Genomic DNA, 14,595 nt, shown 5'->3' with positions numbered 1-14,595 from the left:
TTTTATATTGCACTTTAAACATTTGGACATCATCTCTTATTTTACCATCATATTTTTGCTCTTCAGCACACAACGTATACACTTAATCTCAATCTCCACTCCCTGGGGAGTATTGTAGTAAGAGCCTCTATATATCACTCTACAACATTACAAGAAATTTGCCTTTTCAGAGAACATCAAGTCAACCAAATAATTTTCTTTATATCATAAATCTTAATTTTCTTGATTGTTTATATCATGTGGATTTGCCCTCTGTTAATCATTAATAATAAATGTTACAGCTCTACATAAACTAAGTGTTGCAGTGACATGTTACAACTTGAATTGAAAAGCCTTCATCACAGTTTACAGGCAGTAGAGATAATATAGATATAATCCCAAAGTTCCAGGTTTTTAATGCATATTTTTAGTTCACTCCTATAAGGTGTGTCCAGAATAATGAAGTTAACATGGATGAGAATATTGACATTAAATTTTCATCAGTGATATAACCTCAATTATTGCCAATAATACAAGCTTTATCAAGAGCACATCTGAGATAATTTGGATATACTGTACATTGATATGACACCTTTGAATTTCCCTTTAGTTCAGTAAAAATATTAGATTTTAAATAATTAATAAACAGATCTGGGCCCCGTCTTACAAAAAGTTGTGATTGATCCAATCAATCACAACTATGAAAAGCCACAAATGTCAATGTCTGAAATGCATGTTTGTTCAAACTATTTTCTATCTATGATATATTCATACATCCATGGTTTTCTTGAAAATTCAGTGTGCTTCTTTTTGTTTACAAAGGACATTTTTTTATTTCTTGTACAAAATGTTATGTCAATACTGGATTTCCATAGAATCGCGATTGATCAGATCAAACATAACTCTTTGCAAGATGGGGCCCAGATGGCATGGGATGTCATATTGAGGTCCTTCCACAAGGCTGATTTTCTCACAATTTCCCCTCTCATATTTAATTGTTATTAACTGCACCATTCAAATGGTCTAAGGGTATATTTTAGTTTACATGAAGAATAGGCATATTCAATTGACTTAGACAAACATTTTGATAAAAGAAAATAAAATATATGACCCTCGACCTCCTAGACCCTCTCAGAAATATTTAAGTGAACAAAGTCTGTGTTTTGTGTATTTCTATGTCTAGGGAAGAACACGATATGAGTCTGAAATATTGAAATATATAAAACCTGTCATCGCAGACTGGATATTTTAAATCGCTTATGTTCAAAATTTCCACAAAACAAAAATTGGTGCACAATTTACCACCTAACTATACTTTATTTAGGAGATATATACCTTAGTTGAAGAGACTGAATGATTGTTACAAAAAGTATACTATGCATGTATGGTAGGCGTAGCTTAAATCAAGGTTCCCCAGAGCTATCTACCATTTAGAAACATAAGCGAGGCAAAAAAAAATGGCTCTGGCAGGAATATATATATATATATTGACCGGATTTAGATAATTTTTTAACATCTGTTTAGAATAGGAAAGACGTAAAGCGAAAGTTGGCGGCAATAATATCTGCAGAATTCGACGCCAAAGTTAAATTTGTGGATGTACAACATTTGTAATAAAATGGGGAATAACTAACTAGGCAGTTGTTACAGCATTATCACCATCTTGGCTGCTGCAACGAGAGAGGGCGTCACTATAGTCAGGAGGAGGAGTGCTGGAGAACATTTCAAACTGAGATTCCATTCTGGCTTCAGACCGCGGGACGGAGACTCTGTCCAAGGTACCATAGGCAGGAGGAGTCCTCGAAACTCCCTGCTCGCTCTCATCCGATGTGACCTCGTAGTTAATCAGTGGAAGCTGCTGCTGTCTGGGCGTCCCTCGGGAAAAAATGGCAAATCCAGATCGAGTTTGCGACGAGGGCGTTGTTCGAGTGTCGTTGCTGTACGCTGGCGGAGGGCCGGTGCTTAACCTCGCCATGGTACGCGCATTGTCGGCGTTCTCCGCGTACAGGACCACGTCATCTTGGCATTTTATTAGAAGCAATATGAAACCTGCCATCCCTGCGAAGATGGACCATACCGCCAGAGGCGCCGCGAGAAAATATCCCGAGTACATACCAACGTTAGGAACGCATCCCGTTTCCAAGGTTACGGACGATGCGGAAGCGTGTGCCTCCATGTTGAAAATGATACTGTCCGCAGGTTTTAGAACGTCTAGCCGGCAGGTTGCTGCGTTCATGCAGCGACCGGCGACATCGTCATCATCGATGATCAGATTTTCACGGGACAGCGTGAAATAGAATGTCGCCGTCAGTGATGAATTTGGAGAGAGTGTCTGGTCCTGAAATAGGAATATGTATTCGGATTGGACTTCATCGGAGAATAGCAATTCCATTTTCATTTTGTTCAAAATACAAGGAGGCCGATATGTCTGGCTGATGCACTCGGAACAGAAGACGCCGCGCTGCGAGTCATCCACCCATTGCAAGAAATTATTTTCTGTAAATCTATACATTGTCAAATTGGAACAAGTTGAACTTGTCGTGCGGAGGAATAGGCTATCGGGATTATTCAAATGATACGCCCAATAAACGTAGTCTGTTGGTGAGGTTAGATTAGTGGTATGTTCTCTTGAGTTGGTATACGTGGTTTGTCGTTTTGGGTAATCCAGAAGCATATACGCATCGATAAAACCTTGATCTACGTCTCGTCCTTGCTGTGTCGATTGATCAGATGATGAGGTGCTAGTCACCTTTAACTCGTACTCTGAACAAAAGGTCGTAGAGAAATCGCCGTTGCCTGCCCATATCGTACGTTGATCGTCGACCCCTAACACGAATCTCCGCGGTCCATATCGTGCGATCCGTAGCCAGAGAGCGACGGAGAGTGAAACCGAGGCCAGAATTAATGCCAGGAAAATCAAGAACTTCTTAACCAGAGACACGGTCTGAAGTTTCTGTTCGCCGCCGCATCCAGTTTCTGAATAAGTCTGACACATGATGAAAACAATGTCTTTGTTTGAAGATTAATTGTTCTTTTATGAAAATGGGATTTATAAGAGTTAAATAATCATTGGGGAAACGAATCACCGCAGGCCTGTGCCATACCAACCATTATTCTTCCAATTTCTCCAGCGAATCTATCCGCAATTTTGAGCGCACTGTTAAACAACCACTTTGGGTTTCCATACTGATAGAGAGTAAATAATACATGTATAGTTCATATTTCTATAACAACGTCTTTCCCTCCAGACACTTAAGGACGTTCAGACTCTATCCCTGGTCAATATAAGAGGTAGAATATCACCAGGCAGTGACTGTATCGGTTTAAGTCCAATGCATAAATGAAAATATCACATATTCATTAAGGTTTCAATATGCTGAATAGCTTCAGAACAGCCGAGCATTCATACAGCACCTCACAGCAGATTATCCCCCAACACTAGAGAATCAGAAGAAATGTTTGACGGTATAGCGAAGAATGACAGAATATATATATAGTCCATGATCAATCCTCACAGAAGTGAAACATATACCGGAATGGTGAAATAGTCTACATAGTGCTTGAAATCAGAATGCAATTTAGTATTCTACATTCCTATACAGCAGTCTGTAAAATCAATTATTTCCTCTCCTTCTGCTTACTAAAAAAACCCAGTGGTTTCCTGAACGTAAAGGAGGATAAATGAAAATGATCCTTTCCCGGATTCCTTCACGACTTTCGTTGGCGCATGATCATGAGGTGCGAGTTATATCAGAATAATTTCCAAATTACTTGCCAGTAACACGCATTACCAAATATCATGTGCCTATGGGCAATCCTAAATCCTTATCATTACAACGATATAAAATCAGACGTGTAGATAAATCTTAATGCCTTGAGAAGTAAACTGATCAAACTTCCGCTGATCAAAGGTCACGAAATATATTGGCGTCTAAGTTCATTTCTAAATATATAAAGCTTGTATATTTGATGGTCCAGCAGTGAATCCACCAAGAGGCGGGAACACGGATTTTTTTTTGTAGTATCCCGCCCTCCCCCCTATAGATTGTCGAATTTTATACAACAGCCGATATAGAATTAAGAGGGTCGTCTCACCCCCCCCCCCCTTTGATGGTAAAAATTCACGAAATCGCCGTCTACTTCCGTGCTCTAGTCATCGATATTCGTTGTAAATAATGGCTCATGTTATTTTTAAAATAATAATAATAATAATAGTAATAATCCGTTTTATATAGCGCTTAAATACATCGAAACGATGTCTCTGAACGTTTTATAGATATATTACGCCCCCCGCTCCATCCCCGCTCCAAAAACGCAGACGATCGTAAGAACCCTTGCCCCTGTAAAATTCAATGATGGGTACTCTCCTCAAATAAGAAGATCACATGAAATAAAGCATATACACAAAGTGATATAATAGCAACAAGTATGTGCTTTGCCATAAAACAGTAACCGTAATGTTCAACCAACATACCCTGATATTCTTTTTCAATCCAGGCGAATCTATCTTATTTCGCTTCTCTCTCAATTATTGTAGTTGGTCAAACAGCTCAAAAACCCCTCAAGACATGTTATAATCCTGTCGTGTTATTTTGTAAAAATTTATTGACCCAAATTTGTGATGATTTAATAATATTTCAATCTTTCCCAACCGCGTTTGATTTCTCATGGAATACGTAAAAACCATCATTATTACAATTAACTGTGATATCCTCTTTGATTATACAAAATTTATATTTCAGATTACAAAAAGAACAAGTAAACGTGTGACGTCATCGGCTCCCTCAGTTACATATTGACCAGGAAGTGCATAGAATCCTGTTTTGGGGAAATCGAAACTTCATAATTTCTTATTTTACATTATTGTATTCCAGACAGATATAAAAAAAAAAATTCTCTCTCTCTTCAACTCTCCCTCTTTCTCTCCTAAGTCTATATATCTCTCCCCCTCCCCATCGCTCCCCCCTCTCCCTCTCTTACCATTTTCTTTTTCTTTCTCATTCTGAGTCTTATATAGATAAGTAATGTCTCCTTCTGTTTTGTTGCGATGATTCTTATAATGAAATGATTTCGTTTTCTTCATAATAATATTCAATGTATGGAGATGATAATGCAGAGCCCTGTGGAAGACCAATGAGTTTTAATGAACAATGAATAAATAAATAAATGAATAAATAAATAAATAGATAAATAAATAAATAAATAAAATGAATGAATGAATAAATAAATAAATAAATAAATAAATAAATAAATAAATAAATAAATAAATAAATAAATAAATAAATAAATAAATAAATAAATAAATAAATAAATAAATAAGATAATTAAAAGTCGGGGATGATATATGCACATCATTTTGTGTCTATCTAATATCTATTAAAGCAAATACGAACCAGCAGCTTTAGTAGTACCACCGCAAGTCCTCAACCACTCAAATCTGGCCATGTATCTAACCCATAATGCGACATTCTGAGCTCTGTAGTCTAGAGATACAGGCCCACTTGAATGATATCACACTAATTTCCACTACTCGTCACATTCATACAATAATAAGTACGCATGTTGGCAAGAGAGAAGCGAAACAGGTATTTATCGTCTCAAAAACATGTTAGTTTCTCTTTACAAGTAAAATTATAGGCTGATGGACTCTCTGTATTATTGTTTTCTCAAGGGGTCTAGGACTATAGCTACCTATCATACACAGTTAATGAGAAACCACACACAGCATTGGTCAGTTCGCTCCCCCTTTAAAGGTCAAGTCCACCGGAGAAAAATGTTGATTTGGATAAATAGAGAAAATGAAACTAGCATAACGCCGAAAATTTCATCATAATCGGATGTAATATAAGAAAGTTATGACATTTTAAAGTTTTGCTTATTTTTTACAAAACAGTGATATGCACATGCAAATGAGTCAGCCGATGATGTCCTTCATCGAGACAAAAGCTCTACTTCTTTTTTTCTGCGTATAATACCGTTTGTTTTGTTGTTGTTGTTTTGGGGTTTTTTTTTTAAATACATTTTGCAGTCCGTTTGAGCCACCTCGACTGGAATTTGTATAGGGTCTTATAATCCTAAGATGCAGAATAAAATGATACAACTTCATTATGAGGAAAAGACAGATAACCAGGATAATATCATATTGATATATTATATTAATATCATATTGATATTGTATAAGAGAATTTACAAAAAAGTACATGTTTTAGATTAAAACATAAAATTCACAAACACCGAAAATAGACAGTAGTGTATTGGCCCTGAAGTAAAGTAAAGTTGTTACAATATTGGAGAAAAAAAAAGAACGATTATCAAAAACAATTATCACCATTCATTGCAGTTATGCATCCTCCATTTTTTTTATTGGCGGGTCCTCTAACCGTCAAAAGAGAAAAGGGGGAGGGTGTGGCCGGGGAGAAAAAAGGGGAAAAAATAGAAAAGAGAAGCCCCATTTCATGGCCGTTTTTTTATGAATAACCATTTAATTCTTATTCTTGTTTTTACTATTATTTGAAGGGGGTGCTTGGTAGTGAACAATTTTTCCGAGCCATACGGAACATTTTTCTGTGCCCCTCTCGCCACCCTTGAGTGGGTTAGTATACCATCATAATTTAGGATCGACTGTAGTAGACGAAGACTAATTAATGTATAGTGATGGTATATAGTGCCGGAATCGGCACTCTGTAAAAACCCATTAGATAATTTTTGTATGGACAGTCTATTAATCAAATAATTGGGACAATGGAATGGGAGCTTAAATTATTCTGAGGTAAAGAAGGTCAAATTATTTAATCTGTGGAATTATTTATCTTACATCTAAAATATCGACGGTCCCGAATCTGACAAATCTGCAATTTATAAGGGTATATTAAGGGTAAGTATAGGTATTGGGGTTTGTCTGCCGCTTTCCAAAATGAAAGAATTAAAAAATGATACATTTATATAGCACTGGGGAATAGAAGGGGGGGGGGTTTGGATAGACGGGATGATAAGAAAGAAAGAAAGATAGAGAGAGAGAGTGAGAGTGGTTGGGTGGGTGGTTGGGTGCGTGTTATTCAGAGAGAATGATAGGGAGAGAGAGGGGTACAGGGACTGGCATACACACACCCTCACACACACCCACAGAAGGGGAAGGGAGAGATGATCGAATGGACAGGTACAGGAAAGAAGAGAGAGAGAGAGAGGAGGGGCTGCCCATTGGGCAAGACTTACTACCCCTCCCACACACGTCATCTCTACTCTACATATCCCACCGTGCCATCATAATGTGACCCACCCCCCCCCCCCCCGGCCGAAATGAAACGAATCGCCCCTAAAAAGACGGTGGCTGGTCCCAAGCTATATACCCTATTATAATATATAGCAAAGTAAAATGGTCTCAAGGTGATCCACTGGAGCGTATATATACCTAATGCCACATTCACACCAACGAAACCGATACAAGACCGATCAACGCTATTACGGTCTTTCTAATGGCATATCGTCAATCGGTTTGGAGTCATTTTCGTAGGTGTGACAAAAGCATGAGATAAGTTAAAAACTCCTTTCGAAAACCACCATCACCGAGTGATGCTGAAGGCTTTATTACAGAACCGAAAAGCTATTTATGCTCTGAAGGAGACCCGGGTATTCCTAATGGATTAATTTTTTTTCATTCAAGATGTCACGATGCGAGGGCGGACAAGTCAAATGACTACCGTCAGCAATAGTTAATTTCGCGCGATTTCGATCTGCTGTGATCACTAAGAAGCATCTTTAATAAAGAGAACCAAGACTATATAGCTTGACGAGTTCACCGACGTTGAAGGAAAATCGACCATTAGCCATCCCAACGAAGTGACGCGAAAACTGCCTTAGATATGAACTTGTTGACTCAGAAGAATGATATCTCTTTCACTTTTCATCTATACTCCCCATCAGTCTCTGTGGATTATTTGAAAGGTCTTCATAATTTCGATTTTGAGCTGTCGATTGTTGATTCTCCACAGGATGTGACATAACGGCAGTTAGTTTTTGATATGAATTTACCTATCGTCGACACGGACAGCAGATGAAGGCGTGGATTTAGATGCTGCAAAGCTGCTGTTCATTATAGAGCGCGACTCTTGATTTATTTATTTTTATGTAATATGATCGAGCTTCATCTTTGACGGAGATCTTGCTGTATGTTCTGCTGCTTTAGAACAAAGTTTTATATCATGCTGTGATATACTTATTTCATATCAGTGACAAATGCGACGACATAATATGTATCCTCCGATGGACGGTACATTTTCTAATGATAATCTTAGTGATTCGAACAGACCGGAAGACGGCGACGGCATCAACGATAGTATCGCTATTCTGATGACTTATTACGTTCTTGTCATCGTGATCGGGATACCGGGCAATGCCATTATTCTGGCAATATACGGTAGGAAGAAACGGAAGACGAGCACGGACGTGTTGATCATCGGTCAGGGCATCGTCGACATCCTCGCTTGCGCTTTCACCCCCGCTTTCATCGTCCGCTGTAGTTTTTACTCGTTGGTGACGACTGGCCTTTGCCGCTTCGCCTACCTTGCCGAAACATCGAGCGCCTTCACGTCGTTGTTCTTCACAACGGTCATCAGCGTCGACCGGTACCTGGCGGTGTGCCGCCCTCTGCGGCGTCGCCTTACGAAGCGGTCGTCGGTCTTGACGTCGGTGATCGTCGTCTGCCTCGGCATCGGCATCAACATACCCGGGACGGTATTCGAGGTTGTTCGCTCAGGAGCTGGAGATGATAAATGTATCCAGACGATCTCGTATACGGCGACGTTGATAATGTCGATCATATTCGTGCTCCTATTCGCGCTGTCATTGATGACGAGTTCGATCATGTATGTGATCATCTACGCTTTCCTCCAGAAGAGAGTAAAGATTCACAATATACTTGTTGGCAACGAGGTACCCATCGCTACCATTCAACCAATCAATTGCAAAGAAGCGAAGAGCATATCCACTGATACTTCAAACTCCAGCGTCAAGATAAACAGTAAGAGCCCCATTGTCGAGAATATATCAACTGATATCGCATCAATAAAACCAAACGACCATCACTATGACAACCTAACCAACTCTTCTAATCAATCTTTTCAATCGCTGACGCTGTCGAGTACCAGATCTCCACCATCAAAGGTAAAACAACTCAAGTTTATTTTTTATTTTTTGGTAACCGACAACCTGCAAAATGTTGCAGTTGTGGTTTTAATATATTTTTTTAAAATTCAGGTTAAAATTCGAAGTGTTTTCAAATTTAAAATCTAATTCAAAATTTCTAAGGGATCTATCTAACAAGTTTCTGTGGATAAGATTATGTAATATTCACACTGATGATAATATTTCATGTATTGATTGAAAAGATAAATTTCTCAACTTTATTTTCGAAGATTGTCGAACTTTGGAGGCGACAGCTGAGAGATACGTGGTTTCGTCACCGATGCTCCGCTCCAATGCTCAATTGAACACTGTTGAAAAAGCATAAGCATTGCCAGAGAAGGGAATAAAGCAAATTGATTATCAAGTTTACATTTTGATTGGATGTCATCGTCAGAACTTTGATTTCCCCTTCCAGCTGTAAAGAAAGGCTGCTCGCTTGCTTACAAGCACTCATTCTGTCTTGTCAGTTATTCTAATCAATAATCAATGAATTAATCAATGTATTTTTGGAGAACGTCGAACTTAGTAGAATAAGAATGGCGGTAGTAAAGAACCTTGTCGAACCAACCTACACATTTTCAATGCAGTAATGATTTTATCTTCCCAACCCTGGATGTCTCATTAACAGAGAAACAACCCTGAACCTGATGACAGCACTCAAGCAACCATTCTTACACCCGAAAATGCCGATTCATCTTCTTTCATCAACCGCCTTTGTCGCCGTCGTCAACGTCCGAATCGTCCATGCGTTTCGAAGTCGAAGGAGTCGGACATGGGTCGGAAGACAACGCGGATGTTGCTCGTCATCACTGTCTATTTCTTCGTTACATGGATGCCCCAGATCGTCTACAGTGTCCTCCCGAAGAATGTCCTTATGACACTCGATCGAAGTCGAGTTCTTGATACGACCTTCGACATCCTCAACTCTCTCCGTCTCACCAACCACATCGTCAACGTGTTCGTCTATTCAGTGATCAACGATGCATTTAGGACTTCGTTACGGCAGATGGTTTCTTGTAGGTGTAAAAAGTAATATTAATAAGAAAATTGCAAGCATATAGTTTTATTCGAACGTAATTACGCATTTAGGACTTCATTATGGTATCTTGTATCACCCGGGATGATGAAACAAATTTACGGACATTTTTGTTTGGAAAAAAATGAAAAATGTATCGCTTTGAAACTTTTCTTGTGATAGTGTAAATTCTTCGGGAAACATTTATATATATTTTCTCAAAATAATTTCCAGCATTATTCTGATACCGTTACATGGTGATAACTATACATCCCCAAACATGTGCCACACTTTAAACCATGGTCATCTAGGTTTAATCTGTATAATAATTTATGAATTGTTACATTATACTGTATATTCTTTGATAAACATTAATTAATTTGTATAGCGCAACTTTTATATAGATATATTCAGCTGCGCTTGTTCAGAGCTCGTTTTACTTATGTCTACACAGTATATTTTCTTATCTAAAGAGATATGTTTTTAATTTTGATTTGAAAAGAGTCAAGGATGGAGAGCTTCTTATCAATTTAATACACACATCCGAGTCGATGCAAAACGAGTGTCTATTTTAAACTGGATGTGGAATGGTCTTGGTTCTCGCGTGCCTGAGTTTTCACCCAAAATGTAAGGTCATTTAGTCAAAAATACATGTATTTATTATTTCGATTGTGAATGATGTATTTTTCTCCATCATAAAAGACCATTAGTAGTAGGGGGACATTTAATATTGTGTCCCCCTACTATTTTTGGTAGGGGGCGCGTCCCCCTGTCCCCCCTGGGATGTCCGCCCGTGGCCTGAGGGGACAGACTGATGATTGGAGTTCTGGAAAGCCATTACGTCTATATAATGCATGATAATGTGGAGGGGGCGGGGCATGCAGGGGCATGATGTGCAAAATCAGGTTGGAGAGGAGATTTCGCGCTACTACCACTACCTGATGGTATGTAAGGACTAGATTTTTTGAAGAGATCAAATAACCTATAATACCATTTGACAGTAATGATCAACATGTGAAACTAAAAAAAAACTACTGTGTATATATAGGCCTATACGCACTGGCGTACCTAAGGGGGGGGGGGCAGACTGCCCCCCTGACGAGTCACAACTCATACAGGGGACGTACGCCTGCCCCCTGACGGGACACAACTGATCCAGGGGACGTTCCCTCCCCCTTTTGAGAAGCAAAATTAATAATTTGTAATGTAATGTAATGTAAAAAAAACCGACGTGTGCCCCCTCTTTTGTACTTGAAGACTTTTTTTTTTTTGGTTGTCAATTTATTTTCTGGTACGAAATCCTTTATTTGTGGTTGAAGACTTTTTTTTTGCTTGTCAAATTTGCCCCCCTTTTGGAAAATCCTGGGTACGCCGCTGCCTATACGTTTTAGTTTTCAGTGGGGTATTTTTATCATCCGGTAATAAACGCATCTAAGTTTCACGGCAGTATGGTACTGAGCAAGAAGTTGATTTTTTTTTGCAAATGAATTGAAATGAACCGACTCTTTCTGGATGAAATTAATAATAAGTGTATAAATAATCAAGTTTGATGAGAATCATAATATGTCGAATAATTAATGGATCCAATTATGAAAATGACATTTAAGTTCTGTTCTTCACGAAACACAAATATTAACAAAACGATATTCTTGAACCTATACTTACACGTACCTGTTCTACAAATTATTAAATCTAGAAAATTTGCCTGTCTATAATAAAGCAGTATTGTACGCACTCAAGGTCTTCTTTTAATGGCGTATTGAAAAGTGGAAAATAGGAGAAATTTCACCGGTGGTGAAAGCATTGATATATTGATCGATCTTTTTTGACCTTCTATTCGATTTCCTATACGAGTTGATGATATTGATATAAATTGTATGCATATTAGCGAGATACTCAGCGAGGTACTAATGAATGTAATTTCAGCGAATAACAGCGATATTGTAATCATCAAGTGAGTTTTTTTAAATAAATGTTTTAGGGATATCAAAATGTATGTCGTGAACGATTCAGGCGTGGATCGAGGGAGGGGAGGGATGAGCGCTTGAGGGTCTGGGCCCGAAGCCCCCGCCCCCCCCCCCCGAAAATACTTATGGTCTTACGGGTTTTTTACACGTGAATCTTGAATCATCATTGAATGATGATTGCAATTCGTCTTTAGAATCATCGGACATTTCACACGGAAAATTCGTACCGTAATTTGAATGAAAATTAACTGGAATTCACCTCCGGAGTAGAATTCGAATTTATGATTGTGATTAGCGTTCGTGATTCTAGTTTGGTTTCACACGTGCTAAAAAAAAAATCGTCATTAGCCTTATTTATCATTGGAATCATCATTCAGATCACGATTTTTATCACAGTGTGAAAGGCCGGTAAACTGTCGCGAATCATTATGTCCCAATACTTTATGACAACAAAGGGCCTTTTCACACGTAAATCTTGAATCATCATTGCAATGATGATTTCTATTGTATAATCATGACTGTGATTAGCGTTCGTTATTCTAATCATGTTCTAGTTCGGTTTCACACGTGCTAAATATTCGTCATTAGCCTTATTTTTCACTGGAATAATCATTCAAATTACGATCTTTTTTACCGCCTGAAACGGCGGAAAGAAGGATTCACAACAATAGTTCGATTTTTCTCACTAGGGGCCTATAGATACAATTAAAATTCCCATTTTTCTGCTCATGTCAATCTTCGCTTGCCACACATTTGTGGGTTTTTATCAAGATTATTTCGTAAGATGCATGTCTCTAAAGTTCCCCTCGGCAGATTGGTTTTATTTAGATAGTCATGCTAATATAAACAGCAGTAATGTTCTGTGATAACAAATCAAATTTTCTTTACAACAACGTGCTCTTTTATATCTCTCATGCACTGCGCCCTATAAAATGGCCAAATTCTTTTTACAGTAAAAAGAGGCATAATCATGATTATGCTAATATATATTTATATTTCCACAATATATATAATAATAACAATAATCATGATAATAATATGCAACATTTATAGTAGCGCTTTAATACAAATGTTTCTAAGCGTTGCATTTCCCCGGCTTGAGCACGGCTACCCTGATCGGGCGCATCGAGCATTCAAGGAATTCCTTCCTACCGGGTACCCATTAACTACACCAGGGGCCCGTTGCAGAAAGAGTTGCAATCAATCGCAACTCCAAAAATCATGCGTAACTTGATTTTCAACCAATCAACAGCGCGCATTTTTGACTTGCGATTGATTTTTTGACTTGCGTTTAAACGCAACTCTTTCTGCAACGGGCCCCTGGCTGGAGAGTGGCAAATGTAGATAGCGGCCTTGCCAAAGGACGCGAGTGCTGCGGTGGGATATATATACATGTATATATCAGGGGCGGATCCAGTCTCCGCCAATAGGGGGCCCGAAATTTTTTCTCCCATATTTTCCCCGATCGGCAGCTCAAAGTTGATTTTTGTTTGTTTCTTTGAAGGGGCTGTCTCAGTGGCGTAATGAGCAAAAAAATTTGAGGGGGCTCGAAATGGCGTATCATGTAAAATTAATAAGAAGTTACGAGCGAGCGAAGCGAGTGAGCAAAAATTTTGACATTTTTTATACAAAAATCCAAGTTCGTGATAGATTTTAACATAATATTTGGAAAATAATTTTATTTTTCACCCTTTTCTCTTTTTTTCGTGATCGTTAAAGTTTTTTTTTTTTTTTTTTTTTGGGGGGGGAGCAAAACGCCCATGTCCTAACAGTAATAATTTCATAAGCCCTATTAAAATAGTGTGAGCGCGAAGTGCGAGCTAAACAATTTTGAAATTTCATTTATTTTGTCCTAAAAACGGGACACTCTGTTCATGTTTTGTAAATCATGAAAAAAATTGGTATCACTTGGTATCTTACTACATTAATAATGCGAACGCAAAGGGTGAGCAGAAAAAATTTGATATTCTGATCTGAAACTGGATATATAGGTTCATAATGATTGAAATAGAGAACAAGCTGCGTATCTCAATAAACATGCGTGCGCGTGTTTCAGATTTAGACCTAGAATCTGGGCATTCTAAATACCTTTTTGTTCATCATAAAAATCAATAAAGCGAGCGCGAAGCTCGAGCTTAAAATATTTGATATTCCAATCTGAAAAAAAAGGTCAATTTAAGCTATGTATTTCAAGCACTTTGTAGGAAAATTATGAGGTGGATATGAATCACAGTTAAAAAAAGATCTGATATGTTTCATTAATATTACTTTGCGTTTTGACATAGGACAGGGACATTCTAAGAACATTATGTCATCATATGAAAATGATTACTATCTTCCTATATATTTCTCTTCCTAAGCGGGAGATGAAACTTGTCGATATTCCATTCTGAAAAAGGGGGCAATTTTCTTTATTAGATTAATATCTTATTTTCTTAATTTAATAAGCCTAAT

The 14,595-nt window shown here is 38.1% G+C and overlaps 1 protein-coding gene across 1 annotated transcript; it reads left to right on the top strand.

Moving 5' to 3' along the window:
* Window positions 1-7,911: 7,911 nt before the first annotated feature.
* LOC129269713 (D(2) dopamine receptor-like) lies at window positions 7,912-11,886 on the top strand. Its single transcript, XM_054907215.2, has 2 exons — window positions 7,912-9,138; window positions 9,788-11,886. The coding sequence occupies exons 1-2, from the start codon at window positions 8,212-8,214 to the stop codon at window positions 10,190-10,192; spliced, it is 1,332 nt and encodes a 443-aa protein (XP_054763190.2). The 5' UTR covers window positions 7,912-8,211; the 3' UTR covers window positions 10,193-11,886.
* Window positions 11,887-14,595: the final 2,709 nt, after the last annotated feature.

Source organism: Lytechinus pictus, chromosome 10 (assembly GCF_037042905.1).
Source record: "Lytechinus pictus isolate F3 Inbred chromosome 10, Lp3.0, whole genome shotgun sequence".
Taxonomy (NCBI): Eukaryota; Metazoa; Echinodermata; class Echinoidea; order Temnopleuroida; family Toxopneustidae; genus Lytechinus; species Lytechinus pictus.
The sequence above is the reverse complement of the archived record's forward strand: the minus strand, read 5'-3'. Positions and strand labels throughout refer to the sequence as shown.